Genomic DNA, 17192 nt, shown 5'->3' with positions numbered 1-17192 from the left:
GAAGTTTGAAAAAAGTTTTCGGTATGGGTCAAAAGAAGACTATATAAAAGGAGAAAATTTCAAGCTACTATCCAAAGCAAGGTAGTATCAAAGGTGCAAGACAAGGGTGAAGGATCTGATGGCAGCAAACAAACACTGAATTATTCTACCCCAAGTGGCCGAAAATGTCACGGTTTTGGGCATATTACTTCAGATTGTCCAAATAGAAGGATTGTTACTTTGGTTGAAGATCATAGTGATGGAAGAGAAGATGAAGCTGACGATGAACCAAAATATGATAATGATAAGGAAGAGCTTACTTATGCTGATCATGGTTTGTCTATTGTACTACAACGTAGTTGACAAGTGTCCTATGTCGCCGAGGATGAAAGTTGGGTGAGAAATAATATGTTTCACACTAAATGCACTTCTCTTGGCAATGTGTACTTGGTGATCATCGATAGTGGCAGCTTTGAGAATGTGGTATCTTTGAAGATGATATGGAAGCTAAAGTTGGACACAATCCCTCATCCACATCCGTACCAATTATGTTGATTGCAAAAAGAAAATGACATCAAGCTAACTACAAGATGTTTAGTTTCATTTTCTATTGGAAAGTATTATAAAGATGAAGTATGGTGTGATATTGCTCTTATGGACGCTTGTCATTTGCTGTTGGGAAGACCTTGGCATTATGATAGAAGGGTGTTGTATGATGGCTACAAATATATTATTCTTTTAAGGTGAATGAAAAGAAGATTATTTTAGCTCCATTACAACCGTCTGAAATTAGTGTACCAAAGAAGAAAGTTAGTACTTTTATATCCTATGGTGAATACAAGGGTAAATTAGACAAGGGTGGTTATGTTTTAGCTCTAGTAGTAGTTGAGGAGAATAAACAACACAAGGAGATACCAGCAATCATAAAACTAATCCTGGAGGAGTTTTAAGATGTTATACCGAAAGAAATTGCACATGGCCTTCCACCTTTGAGAGACATCTAGCATCATATCGATCTTATTCCGGGGGCTATTCTATCTAATAAGGTAGCCTACAGAATGAGTCCCAAGGAACATGAAGAACTTCAATGGCAAGTGAATGAGTTGGTAAAAAATGAGTTAATTCGATAGAGTATGAGTCCTTGTGTGGTTCTAGCCTTATTGGTGCCTAAGAAGGATGGTTCTTGGAGAAAGTGTGTGGACGGTCGCACCATCAACAAAATCATAGTGAATTATAGTTTTCCCATTCCAAGGTTAAATGATTTACTTGATCATTTGTGTGATGATTTTATTTTCTCTAAAATTGATTTGAGGAGTGCCTATCATCAAATAAGTATGAGGCCTAGAGATGAGTGGAAAATAATATTTAAAACTAGAGAAGGCTTATATGAATGGTTGGTTATGCATGCTATTTGGGTTATCTAATGCTCCTAGCACTTTCATGAGATTTACAAATCATATACTTAAGCCATGGATTGAGACTTTTATTGTAGATTACTTTGACGATATATTGGTTTACAGCAAGAGTGAAGAGGAGCATATAAATCATCTTAAAGAGATTTTTTTTATTTTGAGACAATAAAAACTTTATGCTAATATAAAGAAGTGTGATTTTTTTACTCATAATGTGATGTTTTTGGGGTATGTTGTTTCGAAAAATGGAATCATAATGGATCAAAGCAAGCTAGAAGCTATTCTCAATTGGCCAACATCTGCTTCATTGCATGATGTGAGGAGTTTTCATGGCTTAATCACCTTTTACAAAAGATTCATTAAGGGTTTCAACTATATTGTCGCTCCAATTACCGAATGTCTGAAATGTGATAAATTCAAATGGACTAGTGAGACTAATGATGCTTTTAAGCTTTTAAAAAGAAATGTGATTGAAGCTTCTATCTTAGTACTACCTAATTTTGACAATGTGTTTGAAGTTGAATGCGATGCATCTAATATGAGAATTGGTACTGTTTTGAGTCAAGACAGAAAGCTCATTGCTTTTTTTAGCGAAAAGATGAATGATACAAGAAGAAGGTATTCTACCTATGATAAAGAGTTATATGCCATTTTTCGAGATTTATCTCATTGGAGTTAGTATCTTTTTGCCAAGCTATTTGTTCTATATTCTAATCATGAGACATTAAAGTTCATTAATCACTAGCACAAGCTAAACAAGAGGCATGCAGCTTGGGTGACGTTCTTGCAATCTTATAATTTTATAATTAAGCATAAATTTTAGTTGCTGATGCATTGAGTAGAAAGTACTCTTTATTATCATACATTGAGACATTCAAATATCTCTATGAGAATGATGTGGATTTCGGCTCAATATGGCAGAATTACAAATCAGGTTCCTTTCAACAATTTTTTATCTTTAATGATTTTCTTTTTCGAGCTAATGCATTATGTGTTCCATCTTGTTCTTTGAGACAAGTAATTCTAGTTGAAGCTCATTATCTTGTTCTTTGAGACAAGTAATTCTAGTTGAAGCTCATTGTGGTATTTTGAGAGGACATTTCAGTAGGGACAAGACTCTAGCTCTTGTTCAATCAAATTTTTATTAGCCTAAGGTGTTCAGGGATGTGGAGAGACATGTAAAGTAATGTCGAGTGTATCATTTGGAAAAAATAAGAAGTCAAAATTCTTATTTATACACTCCATAACCAGTGCTAAATGCTCCATGGGAGGAAGTGAGTCTTAATTTCGTTTTGGGATCGCCAAGAACTCAAAGGAACAAGGATTTTATCATGGTTGTTGTTGACAGATTTTCAAAAATGTCTCACTTTGTTCCCTGCAATAAATCGAATGATACATCTCATCTTGCTGATTTATATTTTAAAGATATTATTAAATTACATGGTATTCCAAGAACTATGGTGTTTGATCGAGATTCAAAATTTCTTAATCATTTTTGGAGAACTATTTGGAGGAAGTTGGGTATTTCTTTGAATTTCAACAAATTACATCATCCACAAACCGATGGACAAACTGAAGTAACGAACAGAAGCTCAGGAAACAAACTTAGAAGCTATATTGGCAAGAACATTAAGTAATAAGATCTCATTCTTCCACAAATTGAGTTTACCTACAATTGTTTCATGCATCATAAGAGTCATTTTGAGGTTGTTTATGGTATTAATCCTACTGGCCCTTTATACTTTATCCCTCATTCGACAACTAAGCAATTTAGTGGAGATGTTAATGAAAGAGCTAAGCAAATAAAGAAGCTGCATGAGGGTATTAAAGCAACCATTGAGAAGCAAAATAAGTGATACATGCAAGCTGCCAACAAACACAGAAAACATGTGGAGTTTAATGCAGGTGATTTGGTCTGGATTCATCTAAGGAATGAGAGGTTTCCATTGGGCAAATTTGAAAAATTGAAACCGAAGGCTAATGGTCCATTCAAGGTGCTTAGAGAATTGACAAAAATACTTATGAGATCGAGCTACCTGAAGATTACGGAATATCCCTAACATTTAATGTAGCTGATTTAAGTCCTTTTTATAATCATATTGACAAAACAAACAAGGACTTGAGGACAAGTCTTTTTCAACCTGGGGAGATTGACATGGGAGTGCCTAATGTGCTACAATATGCTCATATGGACCTTGCTGATGCTATGGTATTTTTTTCAACCCACAATGTTGCCTCATAGTTTTCAACTCGGCCCACTCAAATATAATAACTCATTAGCACATTCCTTAGATAAAGTTACATATGTTTCAATGTGCTTTTCTTCATTACCAAGAAACACATTAAAGAAGTTGGTTATCAGTTATAAAACATTTAATTTCGAAATTCCCTATGCATGAAGGGTTGTTTCATGCAGTACTTATTTTATTGTTTAGGGGTTAGAAATAACTTCAGAAAACTGATAATATTGGCAGGGGAGTTCTCTCTTAAACTATGTATCTCCTAAATGCTTTCTTAAGTGGTGAGTCTTTTATTTTCAAGTTTTGTATCCTTGTTTAATTTCCTTGGGGTGGTGAACTTTCTGTATCCCTTTATGATTTTAAACTTGGTGGTGAGCTATTTTTCGATCTTATTGAAGTATTACCATGAGTTCATTCATTATCTATCCAGAAAACTTATTCCAGCAAATACAACTATACTATCGATTTTTCTTTTGAAATCCATAGAGAATCCATCGTCGAATCTTCCAATTGGATCTCGGATTCACATAGGGTAGAGTGGTAATGTGGTCCGCTTAATTCTACAATTAGGGAGCGAAGTGCCCCCTTGATCGATTGTTTGATATGTCTCATGTGATTCTAGGATGTCGACATCACGTTGAATGGGAGAACCTCAATGGGTGTCGATGCCGGTGGTGGTTAAGTCGGTGATCGTGACGGAGCTAGTGGTGTCGCTTGTTGGGCTAACTAGGGAAAAAAGTGGAGCAATGGCATGTATCATGCCCGTTAATGTCTACACTTGCTGGGTAAGGTTCAAGAACACCTCGACGGGGATGAGAAGGTGGTTTGGGGTCATCCTCGGGGGTGAAATGCCTAGGTAGTTGAATAAATGCCAATACCACATTGGCGTTTGTGTTGAGGTGGATACATCCATATGCGGAAAGGGTAGTTGCTGTCTCCCTTAAGTGAAAGTGTTGTGGGTTAGGAGCAAAGCATCCTCACTTGAGCGTTCATTAAAAGGGTCGATGGGCGAGCATTCCTTCGACATCGGAACCTTCTTCCAACAGCAAAATGATGAGAGAAGATATCGTTGATGTCTTGATCAGCTTGATGTGGCATGGACTCCTATGCATAAGGTTATTTGAGGTATCTCCCAAGTGAAAACGCCAAACTCTTGATATATCACTTACACGAAGATCGAGGTCAGGAGAGATTTCTCGATCTGATCCCTTCGACGCCCAAGTTAATAACCAGAAGGATATGAGTACAGAGTCGAGGAGTCAAAAAAAGGTAAGCTCTCCTTTCACTTTGTTTGAAATGAACTTTTATACCTGATCATAAAGGGATAAAATATTCATAAAATATTTTACAATGAGACAATCTCCAATCCTTGCCTACGTGGGCAAATAGATGGACACGTGATAATTATATATCAGATGACGATTGACTGATGATATACTCCCTATCAAAAATAAAATGTCGTGAATCGATCCTTAAGATGAATTAGTTAATCAATTTAGAATCATTATCAGTGTACCATGGATCAACTCAATTCTCGCTAATGATTTTAATTAGACTTAATTTTGATACTTCCATCAAGATACCATAAATCTACTTAAAAATATTATAACTAAGATAAATGGATTCAAAATCCAATACGAATCGATATCTTTAGATAAATATATTTACATAAAGATATTTATATAAATAAAAATATTTATTAGTTTAGAAATATACATAGGTATATAAATAAATATCTTTATTAGTTTAGAAACAATATAAATAAATAAATAAAAGTCTCCTATATCAGCAATGGTGTTTTTGACGCCTCCATTGAGACATTTTTAACCAAGGTAAATTAATTTAAAATCCAATAAAAAATAACTCATATACAAAAACAGTGTTTTAAATACATATCATTCTTGGTTTAGAAAGAAGAAATAGGAAGACTTTATATCAATTACATTATTTTTAAATATGCTTATCATATTTTCGACAGCTCCATCAAAACGTAAGTCCTATTCAAAAACCAAGTCCAATTGGCTCAAAACCAAATACAAAACCTCAAATATAAAATTAAAATTTAAATAAATATCTTTATTGGTTAAAGAATTTGAACTACAAAGGAAGAATTTTAAGTCACTTACAACTCTATAACTAACTTAGAAACTATGAATTGGTTCATCCTATGATCGGTTCCTACGATGTAACCAACACGTGCTCCAATTATCTTGTTAGTGGAACATTTCAGAATTATGAAGCCCTTTGAAAAATATTAAAAAGAAGACCTCCAGATAAAACCCAAAAAGATGATTTTTTTTCCAAGAATTCATCATCATCATCATCATCATCATCATCATATATATATGTATATATATGTATATATATATATATTAGAGAGAGAGAGAGAGAGAGAGAGAGAGATTTACTAGAGGACTTCCAAAAATCAACAGGTATATATATATATATATATATATATATATATATATATATATATATATATATATTAGAGAGAGAGAGAGAGAGAGAGAGAGAGATTTACTAGAGGACTTCCAACAATCAACCCTGTTGCGAGCCCCATCCCTATTGTCACTCCTAACATAGAAGCAGAAGCCTACACTGAAGACGTAACATCTCTAAACTTCACAAACTTAACACCATCAGCTTGTAGTATTATTTCAACACCAGTATAAGTGTATGACACTGCATGGATTACAACCACGATAAGTACCAACACTAGCAAATATTTATAGAGAAATTATGCAAAGAGCAGAAGTTAAGGATAAATACTTGGAGCAAGCAGCTTCACCAGTAATCTCCACAAGAGCACTTCCCATCCTTGAAGTGGTGAAACCGTTTATTGTCCCGAACAATGAGCTCCCTCCCGACGATCCTAGACATGATCTTGATTGCGTTGTGACAGTCACCGCATATCCTGAGATTCTTGATGATCCGAAGTGGCATCCTAGCCGGCGTGCTTATCAGCCCATAAGCAATTGCCAGCCTCTCGCTGTGGTAGAGCAATGCCTGTTCCTTGGCCTCCTGATCAATGTCATGGAGCACATATCTAGTGTCAGGCACATACACTTGCTCCTTCACCACCTTCTTTTCTATCTTTGGGGGCAACCGGTACTCCCCTAGCTTGTTCCTCCCATCCAGCATGTTTAAGCCGGATCGCCTCTTGGCTGTAGGGGTTGGAATCTTGGACCGAAGAATCTTTGAAGGATCCAAGAAAGTCATGAGCTCCGCAGCACAGTCCTCAAGATCTACATCGCCCTGAGCCCGAGCCAAGTTCATCATCGCTTCCCAGACAGCTACTGGTGGTTCAAATGGTAGCTTCTCGATGAATTCCATTGCTTCGTTAAGGTGGCCTGACTTGCCGAGGACTTCGATCAGACCAATGTAATGCTCGACCTGTGGTGATATCCCGTTTTCTTTATGCATGGCATCAAAATGAATAAAGCCCTCTTCCACTGCCTCGGCACTGGCACAAGCGGCTAAGACGGAAAGGAAGGTACTTTCGTTGGGGCACACCCCAACCTTCCTCATCTGCTCAAACATCTGTAATCCATCGTCACCCAGGTTATTCACCGCATACCCATCGATCATCAAATGCCAAGAGTCCATGGTTCGGTCAGGCATCCGATCGAACACCCGGCGGGCATCAATCATACTACCACACTTTGAGAACATTTCCAGTAGCTTATTGTTGATTTGGAGGTCGGCACGGAAAGGGGATCGAAAGAAGAAATCATAAATCTTCTTCAGTTCATCGAGATGCTTTGAGTCGGAGCAGGAGGCGATAAGGTCGAAGAAGGTAGGAGGGTCAGGGAGGACGCCCTGGTTCAACAGATCAACAGCTTCCTTGAGCTTTCCTTCTTGGGCAAGGGCAACGAGCTCGATGGGTCCCGGAGGAGGGGCAGCAAGAGGGGGCGGCGGAACATCGGCCACCGGGGGACGGCCGGTGTCGACGGGAGGCCGCCCGGCAAAGGGAGGGTAGCGGCCGCCCACAGTGGGATGACTATCGAAGGGTGGTGGCGGGCGTTGGTGGTGCTGATTCTGGGGCGGCCAGCGGTTTGGATTCCGGTGGTCTTGCGGGTAGGAATAGGGACCGGAGGGACGTGGACCATGAGTTGGCGGCGGAGGCGGTGGAGGAGGGTGCCTCTGGAAGCTATTGGGAGCGATGTAGGAGGAACTGAGGCATCGGATGGCGAGGGTTTGCGAGTGGGCATGCGAGACCTTCAGGGACGTGAGGAGAGGCAAGGGGAAACCAGGGAGGCGTAACTTGAAGAGATTGACGGCCAGCATCGAGTTCCCGCCTCTATGGATCAGCATGAATGAGGAGGCAATAGCTCCGTGGCGGAACAACCCTAATCAGCTCTTCAGAAGCGCCCCCGGGTTCGGGGTTTGATCTTTCTGCGGGGTTTTACATGGAAGGGTTTCCGGTTCGCGTTCTTGTGGGCAAAGCATCTAAAACTGGTCAGATCAAAGCCGTCCATCAGGTGAATGGATGTGCAATCAAGCAAACAGGTTGGGCCCGATGGCGGACACACTTAGAAAAACCCTGGGACGCTTTCAGCACGGGTGAATCAACCCGAGACAGTTCGGGATGATGCCACCTTCGTGTGAACCCACGGGGAAGATGATGTCACTCGTACAAGTCTTCGACGGTGATTCACCCAAGCCGAAGAAGAATTCTTTCTATTGACATGGTTACTAGACTATGTGATTTAGCTTTAGTGCTTCGATGTACATGAACTTGATGCTTATAATATTAGATTAATCAACTCCCACGTAGACTTGAGTCTGATGTTATCATCTGTGTAATATTACATTAATCAACCCAACAGAGACAACTTCTCAATCTCAATGGAAAAAAATCAACACCATAAAAAAAAAAATCATCATGCTATTTCAGGTTAAATGTGTTTAGTTTACAATATTAATTGTCCTCGATTAAATTATATTACTAACGTACTTGGTTGATTTATGAGAACAAATCTCACAAAACATGTTATGATGCAATAAACTTGTTACGGAACATATTTTATTACGTCATCAAAGCTATAACAAAACTTATGATAAACAAATTGAAAGAGGCCATTGAACAAGCATACCTTGAAGGAATAGCATGACCTTTAAGGAGCAACATCAACACCGAATTCATTCGATCAAATAAACATATCATCATACACAAAATAGAACAGTACATTTGAGTTCGAGCATTACGGGTATATTGAACTTCTCTAATTAGCTTGCACATCTCGTTCCTACCAGCCACCTGCACCTCAAGCAGACAAAAGGTCATTAGGATGCATCAAATCAAAGCCAAAGCCTGGAATACATTTAAATTAAATCACCAAGGAAAGAGATTGTATGCAAGTTTAGTCTTTTTTTTCTTTCTAACAGTGGCTGATATGTAACCAGAAAACAAGGGTTCGCTATAGACACAGGAGCCACCCATTTACTGTGTTCACATGCTTGTGCGTGTCATTTAGGCAGTAATCTCTATAACACATCCTCAAAACCCATTTTGTCCCTCTAATATTAAAAATTACGACTCAACTACAGAGCTTCTTAATCCTCATCAAGCTCTGATACTCAGACAAGTATTAAGTTGTCAAAATTGGAATTGCAATGGCTCAACAAATTCAACACAAAATGGAACATCTCAAACCAACCAATTTTAGCTGAAGTTTTTGTTCTAATTCACTAATCCATTGGCTCACATAATCGAACAAAAAGATTACAATTCACTGCAGCTATTCAAACATAGTGGAGGATCCTATCCATACATAATTGTATAATAAAAACTACATGTTTATTTATATTTATTGAATATAACTAGACTTTAATGACAAGTCAGATGTAAAAAATTATTTTACAAGGCTATGTTTCTTGCTATAACTCAACTTTTTTTTTTTATAAGCATTCATGTCAATGACAATTGAAAACATGGTTCTAAGTTTCAGCCACAAACAACTGCAGTAAATCCATTCCACATTAGTTTTCACTGGATACAATCCGAAACTCATTTTTGGTTAGCTGGTTTATTTCAGCCTAGTTTTGGGTGTTCCCATGGGAACTTACAAGTTTCCGCTAGAACTTGTCAAAATCAGTTCAGAACCTATAAAAACAGAAAAGTTCTTTTTCTGATCCATTTTCCTCTGTGCTCAACCCATTCCTTAAAGCCAAGACTATGGCTTTTCATATATTTCACTCTGGCTTGAAATAGAGACAATGAAGATGACTATCTCTACATGTGTTATACATAATCCACATTATATCATTAAATTCAAGTTAATCAAGAAATTTAGATCGGGTTGTTCCACCAAGAAATTGATACCTCAGCCTCCATGTTAAAAATGATAAGGAAGCCCATGCTTTAAACTCCAAAGACCAAATAAATGGCTGAACTGATATTAAACACCAAAACATTTCTTCTCAAGTAACACCATGGGATTTCTTCATTTTCAGAGATCCATAAGATTTTTTGCTGCCTCTCAGAGAGTAATTTGCTTCATGCTCTATCAATCACATACTTATTTAGATTATAAAACATTAAAATCTACTTCATACTAACATCTAATGTTATTTTTTATGGACTACAACACATAATTGTTTTCATTCTTGGAAAATTCCTTTTGCTTCCAAATGATTGCACTGAAACTATGAAATATTAGCAAAATTATCAAAATTCACTCAGACTGCCAGAAGAATGGAAACTTATAGAAATGGTTGAAAATCTGATGCATTCCTTCTTCACTATCGTTACTTTTAGCTAATGTAAATAAAATGGGTTGTCCAAAAAACACAAAACTAGAGAAAGGATATTTTGGACCTAGACACTGGTTCAAATGGATACGCCAAATCCATAGGATTTATAGAGAAGAAGTTTAAGAAATTATGAAGAAGATAATTAACAATAGATTATGACTAAGTATTATAATATTATCTACTTGTCACTATCCCTTAATCCAATCAATGAATTAGAGAAGATTTTAATTTTAAGAAAGAAAAGGAGGTAAAATAATTTATCAATATTCACATCTCAGCAGCACGAAACCAGACTATAAATGAGATTTATCACTTCTATGATTCAAGACGTTGTTGATGGAAACTAATAACACAAGTCATCTTTGTTGCAAGTATCCATCTACCTGGTGAGCGCTAATGTCATATGTGTCTCTGACTCAAAAACACTCCAAATCTCATGAAAATTTGGAAACAAATCCTTGAGGATCACACATTCATATTAACCTCAACTATTTTTTTCCAAATTACCATTATACTTTACATGCTCTAATTGAACCCATCTCTCGGAAGGCACAATATGTAGATGATGCTCCTAAAAGATCGAACGATTTCAGATTCTCTAATTGTTCTGAAAGAACTAGCAGATGAAGCCTCGGTTGAGAAATTACACCCAGCCAGTGCCTCAATTTCACTTGAGATAAAGAACAGCTACAACATCATAGGTGAAACACATAGACGTGTTCCTCTGCAAACAGATAATACTGTAAACCTCCAAACAAAAAGATCCTAGATTGTTGATGAAGAAAACAATAAATTCAGAATATGGACAAAATGCCAAGTAGTGAGGCAAAAAGAGACTGAAGAGATGGGGATTCTCTCATTGGAATGCAACAAGTAGGAGAGAAGCAAAGAAAAATTGAGAAATTGAAAATAATTCAGTTCTCTATGGGAACTAATAGAGGATATTTTGGTACTACCTAGTTGGCAGCCACCTTAGATCACACGTGGCACCACTCCAGTCAAAATAGTGCACACATCTCAAAGCAATGCGAAACGATATAGAACAAACCAGAAACGGCTGTGTCCTAAAGCGATGCAGCCCAGCTCAGAAGCAATGCCACCCGGCTTCGAAGCAACACACTACAAGTCTGAAGTGGCGCACTGCAAATCCACGCTGTACGGAATCAAGCGATGCTTGCCAATGAGGATACAACCCCGCAAGGCATGGGGTCGGAAGGAGGGCCCCGGAACAGATAAACCGCATTTTCGACCAACGTTAACAAGCACAGGGGGAGTCGACTACCTACGAAAGGATAAAAACCACCCCCGGGGAGATGCCAAGGGGGGCAGGATTCACTATCCACAAAAACTAACTCAAAGAGGTCAAGCCGGAACTCCTATCTTCGGCATTGACCTGTTGTGCAGGGACTCGGGACTAGAAGCCCCTCGCGGATTCGCTAGAGAACACCCTAGGAGACGGCAACCACGACTCTTTGTCCTTACTCCGTGGAGCCTTCCTTCTGAGTAACCACGCGGATGACCTTACACAATCAAAGCCGAATCAAGCCGTGCCCCTTCCCAACATAAAGAATCACAACAGGAACCGTTTTTGCTTTATGAAATTAGAGAGATTTGGAAAGGTGGAGGATAACCAAAATAAGGATCCAATAGGTACTTATCAATGTGAGACTTTGGGATGGGTTAATGCAGAAAGTCTTTACACTGCAACCAGAAAGTCTAATTTCATAACCCTTATTTCCCCAATTCTCTATCCTAGATTAATCGATTAAAAAAAGCTAAGAGATCATAGCAAAATCCGCAGAATCTCTATTTCAATAGGACAAGGGGATGTAAAAAGATCAGATTACCTCGGCATGAGGGATGCAGGGGTTGAGGATCGAACAGAAAGCGAGAGGAGGAGGGACACTCGAGTGGCGGCTGATATTGGGAACTAACGAAGCAGACGAGCTCGTCGCGAGTCCCGGCCCCTACCTCCGTGCGCGCGGAAGAGACAGCATCGGCCAGCATAAGAACCCCCTCCGAGAGTCCGGCCGGAACCACCGCCGCCGCAAGCGGCGCCAACCGCGATCGAGCGCGCCGCGGCGAGCACGCGGCAGCCATGAGCCGGGCGGCGCAAGCGCCGATTGGACTCGCGCTGCTCATAGCACTATGCGTGAGAGAGATGGGAATCAAGATAGTGAAAATGAGGAGTGAAGGCTCCATTCATAGCTGCCGTAAATTTCAAATCCGACCCGTTAACATCTATTGGATTATGTTTAACCAACTTTGATCAGAATTAAATTAGAGGTGGTATTAGGTGAGATTTTTCGGATTCTCAAATAATGTTATTTGAAACAAGTATAAATATAAAATACTAATAATAATAATAATAATAATAATAAGGTATGGGACGAATTTAATTATTGTTAATTAAATCTCGAATACATTTTTCACAAAGAAAGAAATAAATACCAAGTTTGATCTATCGGGTTTGGATTCAGGCTGCATGTCAAATGTAAAACTAGAAGAACACTGAAGGCACCACCTCTTGTTATTATTCTCATTCATACAGGCGAGCATGATGCCATGGAAATGAATGGAACATAGGAGTCTTATTACCGTGGCCATATACCCTCCGTTTTCCTTCCCCTATCTACACCCAAAAATATTCCACAAACAACATCTTTACATTATTGCAGGCAGAGAAGCCATCCTCTACCCGCCATGTTCAAACTTCCTGCGAAGCCCTCGTCTTGATCGGCTTCAACTTCACGCCCATGCTTTCCGGTGACAGCAACTCCGGTGAGATGCAACATGGACTGAGCGGACTGCACGGGCTGCCGGTTAATTGGCTAGGTCTGTACAGCCCATACCCCATGAAGAAATACTCCATCGGTATCAGCATCGCATGAGGCTGCTCCTCCGTCACCAGTGATCCACATGCATGGACCTGAATTGCATACACAAAGTTCAGAGACTAAAGCCAGCCGTGTCCTATTTTGAAGTTGATGATCATCGCAGCATCAAGATCATACCTCCACCAAGGCACTGTATCTTCTGTCCAGCTTTGATGCCATGTGAAGTGCGTCAACATGGAATGGGGAGTTCTCGCCCACGAATACTAAAGTCCGGCATTGTAGCTGCTGCAGGTCTTCAGTGATGTCATGCCTCCTGCTCGTCGGTCGGTAGCAGTGTTAGAATGAAAAAACTAATGATTGTTGACAAATAAAAAATGTTTGACAATACCGGTTAATCGATTGAAGAAACCGCCACACGTTCATGGCTTGTCTTTCATCCAGCAGCTGAAGAGGCAGAGCGTCAGGCACCATTGCAAATGAATACATTTCTTCTTCTCAGATTTATATAGCCAATGAATAACGCATAGACAGATGGGTTAACTAGACTCACATTTCTGCAGCCCTGCACAGTATCTGACTCGGGGATTTGTGCAATGCCACGAACTTCCTGCCAAAATAAACGAAAAGAAAATCATGGGCATTAGTGTCATGGCGCAACGAAAGAAACATAAAGAACAGTATAGCAAAAGCTACCTTGCTAAAGTATCGCTGAAGCAATCTCTCCTTTATTAAGCCACACATACCATAGAAATAGATTAAATTCGATATAACCTGAACAACAGCGTTGACAATTAGCTGATGATCTATTTCATGTAGATTAAACAACGATGGTAATGAGGATCTGAGGTCAAACCTTATTGTACAACCATTCTGTCCAAGAGGGAGCTTTACATAGAGGAGATACAAGAATCAGACCAATCACACGCTCCCTATATTTGATCTGGAAGGATGTAGAACTTAAGTCAATATGCTATAGATAATGTAATACTAAGACATGATCCTTGGGAAGCACCTACAGCAAAAAGGGTAAGAATGTAAGCACCAGCGGTGACCCCCAGGCACATAACTGAACCTAACCTAGAAAGGGATGAATCAAGAGATTAAGAAAAACATTTAGAAACCCAACATTCAACTATAAAGCATCCTAGATTACAAGAACAAAGCGAGTAACCAGATACTACATATGCTTATAATTACCTAAAGAAGTCGAGAACAATGGCAATTTGATTGGCCAAATCATCAACAGAAGGAACAGGAATATCAGAAGAAATCGGACCAGCACCTGTCTGCAACAGAACTTGAGCAAGATGAGTCAGATGACAAACTGATATGAACACCATGTTAACCAAGCATATGATAAAGGAACATAATCATCAGAAACGAGAATCAGCTAAAACAAACGCTTCTATCAAAGGTACCGACCTCATGCCCTGGAGGACTGATATGATAAATGCAAAAGCTATGAAGCAACAGGGATGCAGCTTCAGGACAAGAAAACAATCCTTGGAAACATGACACATCTGCCCAATAAAGCCATCAACATAACATAAAGTAAAATTCCTGAAAACTGTTAAAATGAAATATATATGTATTTGGCTGTGCACCATTCAAAAATTTGATATCAAGAGAAACGACATAGCAACAGCTACTTTTGTGGTGCCTTGTTGGCCGAACAAACAAAGAGAGTCTAGCAAACATGAACAGTATAACACCAACACTCCTAATACTCAAATAATTTAACAAAGAGAGCCTAGCAATTTTATTTTAAGAAATTGAAGCAATTTAACCACAGAAATGTCATGTGCAAACACTGAAGAAACATATCATATTAGACTAGCACAAACAATAGAATGATTTGAGATAATCTTAACGGATCTTTATCAATGTTTAAAGATACTTCATAGATGGTCAAGTAGCACACATTAGTAGAATAAAAGCAAAAAAAATTGGTCAACTGTTTCTAACAGTGAACTTACAGTTTAAAGCAACATCTGGATAGGTTATTAATGCAGGCTTCTCCTTATCTCCAAAAACAGTAACCGACACCTCGCCAAACCTGGTCTTAACAAGATGTTCCTGTGGACCCAAAAAATAAAAACCCACAATGATTCAGTAATCACATGAGAAACCTGTAAAAGTATCCTCAAAAGAAAAGCAAACATTTTGTTTTCACTTAGCATTAGTACAGAAAGAGAAAAGGTGGACCAATCTTCATATAGAAACTTGGTGTAAGCAAGATTCAGCAAACACGACTACAATATTGTTGGAAAAAGAAAATAATGCATATCTCCTTGACAACAACAAAAACAGGGACGTTAAAGAACTTCATTTATATAACTATTTGCAGTTTCATATATGATTCATCCTTGACCGAATAACAGTAGGAAAAATATTGCTTACCTGGACAATTTGCAAAATGAAAAGAAAAAGCAAATAGGCAACAGAGAGCTACAACTCTGGGCCTTAACACAACCAATGACGTCAGAATGAAAAGATGGTTTGCTCACATTATTGCTAAAATGGTGAAGAAACATAGAAGTGGATGTTCAGGTAGTCAAAGCTTAAAAAGATAACACATGAGACCAAGAATTTGACAAGATGATTCAAGAGAATCAATTGAATCAAGTCAACATAGAGTGGACATATACTAAACGAGTTGGTCCAACAAAACAGATTTCTTTTATTTCAATTGTTCTCAATAACAAATTGGTATGGACATAATCCGAAACATCGAGTCAGGAACTGTCTGCACTAAGGTCAGCTCAAGCTACTAAAATATGATTCAATGGAATACTCATCTTCAAGGATAGAACACATTCTACTTCAAGCGATGAACATGTAGGCAAGCAAACACCGTTGCATAAGCCTCTGTTCGTTTCCGAAGTACAATGTCGGCTCGTCTATAAAAAAAAAACAACGAATCTCTGAACTCAGTTGGACTTCAGTTTATTCCCTTATCCTGATATAAAAGACGCATAACGAATAAAGCAAAGGACAATCACATTTGGATTTCACATAAATCGAAGGACGAAACAATCCGAAATATTCTTGATACCAACTCCGAACCATCTCGGGGTTTCCAGGAGAGTCCTGTTACAAGGAATCATCATCCTTTCCTCATAGGTCGACGACTTAGATTCCAAAGCATCAAGATATGGAAAATAAAATCGAATTCTTGGCATGATTTAGATTTTTCTTGTGAAAACAACAACGCTCCGTTAAAAAGGAACAAAAAATCTCATGGCTAACGTAACAAAATCTTATCTTTTTTAACTATCTAAAAACCAGGGACGGAAATGCTAACCGATGAAACAATAAAACCCAACCTTTCCGCCGAAGGAGAGCTTCTCCACATCAATCGAGACGGAGCCGCTCGAATCTCCCATCGGCCAGGAGGCGTCGCGATCAAGGCCTGGATTCGCCCCGCCTCGCCTTCGCCTCCTTCCGTCTCTCGCAATCTGTTCTCGCCTATTTGGGAGGAGAATCCGCCATCGCTTGTTCCGAACCGATACCACGAGCCGGAGAACGAATCTTATTCAGCTCTTTCTTTTATTAACGCAGCGACGAAAAGCCCACCGACATCGCTCTCGCTTCCTCTCCTTGTGGATGACAGCTGGCAGATTCAGGCTTCCTGTTGCACACTGGCCCGCACGAGGTGGCCCGGGTTGTGGTACCTGAATGACGAAACTACCCACCCGCGATTTTGAGCTCCCGAGCAAAGCTATCGATCACAACCGTCCGATCCGTGACGGCTGACGTTCGTCTCCGTTGAGGCAACAGATTGGATGGGATTTTCTGTCCAACTACTTGCAGGATCCAGCTTTTCCAATCTCTTTACTTCTCCACAAAAAGTGGGGACCAACTGTGTTATGTGGGTGCGCGAAAGCTGAATCTTGCGGGGCATTTACAGCTGATCTGTACATAACAGCCGCGATGGCTAAGGTGGAGCCCGTTTCGTTTGACTGCGG

At 39.2% G+C, this 17192-nt stretch overlaps 2 protein-coding genes and 1 long non-coding RNA gene across 3 annotated transcripts; all 3 read right to left on the bottom strand.

The window, feature by feature from the left end:
• Positions 1 to 6252: 6252 nt before the first annotated feature.
• LOC135583886 (pentatricopeptide repeat-containing protein At2g15690, mitochondrial-like) lies at positions 6253 to 8057 on the bottom strand. Its single transcript, XM_065167885.1, has 2 exons — positions 6401 to 8057; positions 6253 to 6313 (listed from the first exon to the last, which is right to left on the bottom strand). The coding sequence occupies exon 1, from the start codon at positions 7943 to 7945 to the stop codon at positions 6416 to 6418; it is 1530 nt and encodes a 509-aa protein (XP_065023957.1). The 5' UTR covers positions 7946 to 8057; the 3' UTR covers positions 6253 to 6313; positions 6401 to 6415.
• A 671-nt stretch (positions 8058 to 8728) lies between these two features.
• On the bottom strand, positions 8729 to 12545 carry LOC135649484 (uncharacterized). Its single transcript, XR_010501279.1, has 2 exons — positions 12235 to 12545; positions 8729 to 8891 (listed from the first exon to the last, which is right to left on the bottom strand). It is a non-coding gene; the product is annotated as an uncharacterized LOC135649484 (long non-coding RNA).
• A 354-nt stretch (positions 12546 to 12899) lies between these two features.
• Positions 12900 to 16748, bottom strand: LOC135649479 (protein NDL1-like). Its single transcript, XM_065167873.1, has 11 exons — positions 16551 to 16748; positions 15201 to 15300; positions 14647 to 14744; positions 14422 to 14510; positions 14241 to 14301; positions 14078 to 14164; positions 13918 to 13995; positions 13775 to 13831; positions 13613 to 13668; positions 13402 to 13537; positions 12900 to 13316 (listed from the first exon to the last, which is right to left on the bottom strand). Exons 1-11 carry the CDS (start codon positions 16608 to 16610, stop codon positions 13095 to 13097), a joined length of 1044 nt encoding a protein of 347 aa, XP_065023945.1. The 5' UTR covers positions 16611 to 16748; the 3' UTR covers positions 12900 to 13094.
• Between the last annotated feature and the right edge of the window lie 444 nt (positions 16749 to 17192).

This window comes from Musa acuminata, chromosome BXJ1-4 (genome assembly GCF_036884655.1).
Source record: "Musa acuminata AAA Group cultivar baxijiao chromosome BXJ1-4, Cavendish_Baxijiao_AAA, whole genome shotgun sequence".
Taxonomy (NCBI): domain Eukaryota; kingdom Viridiplantae; phylum Streptophyta; class Magnoliopsida; order Zingiberales; family Musaceae; genus Musa; species Musa acuminata.
Note: the sequence above shows the minus strand (reverse complement) of the source record. Positions and strands in the feature narration are given on the sequence as shown.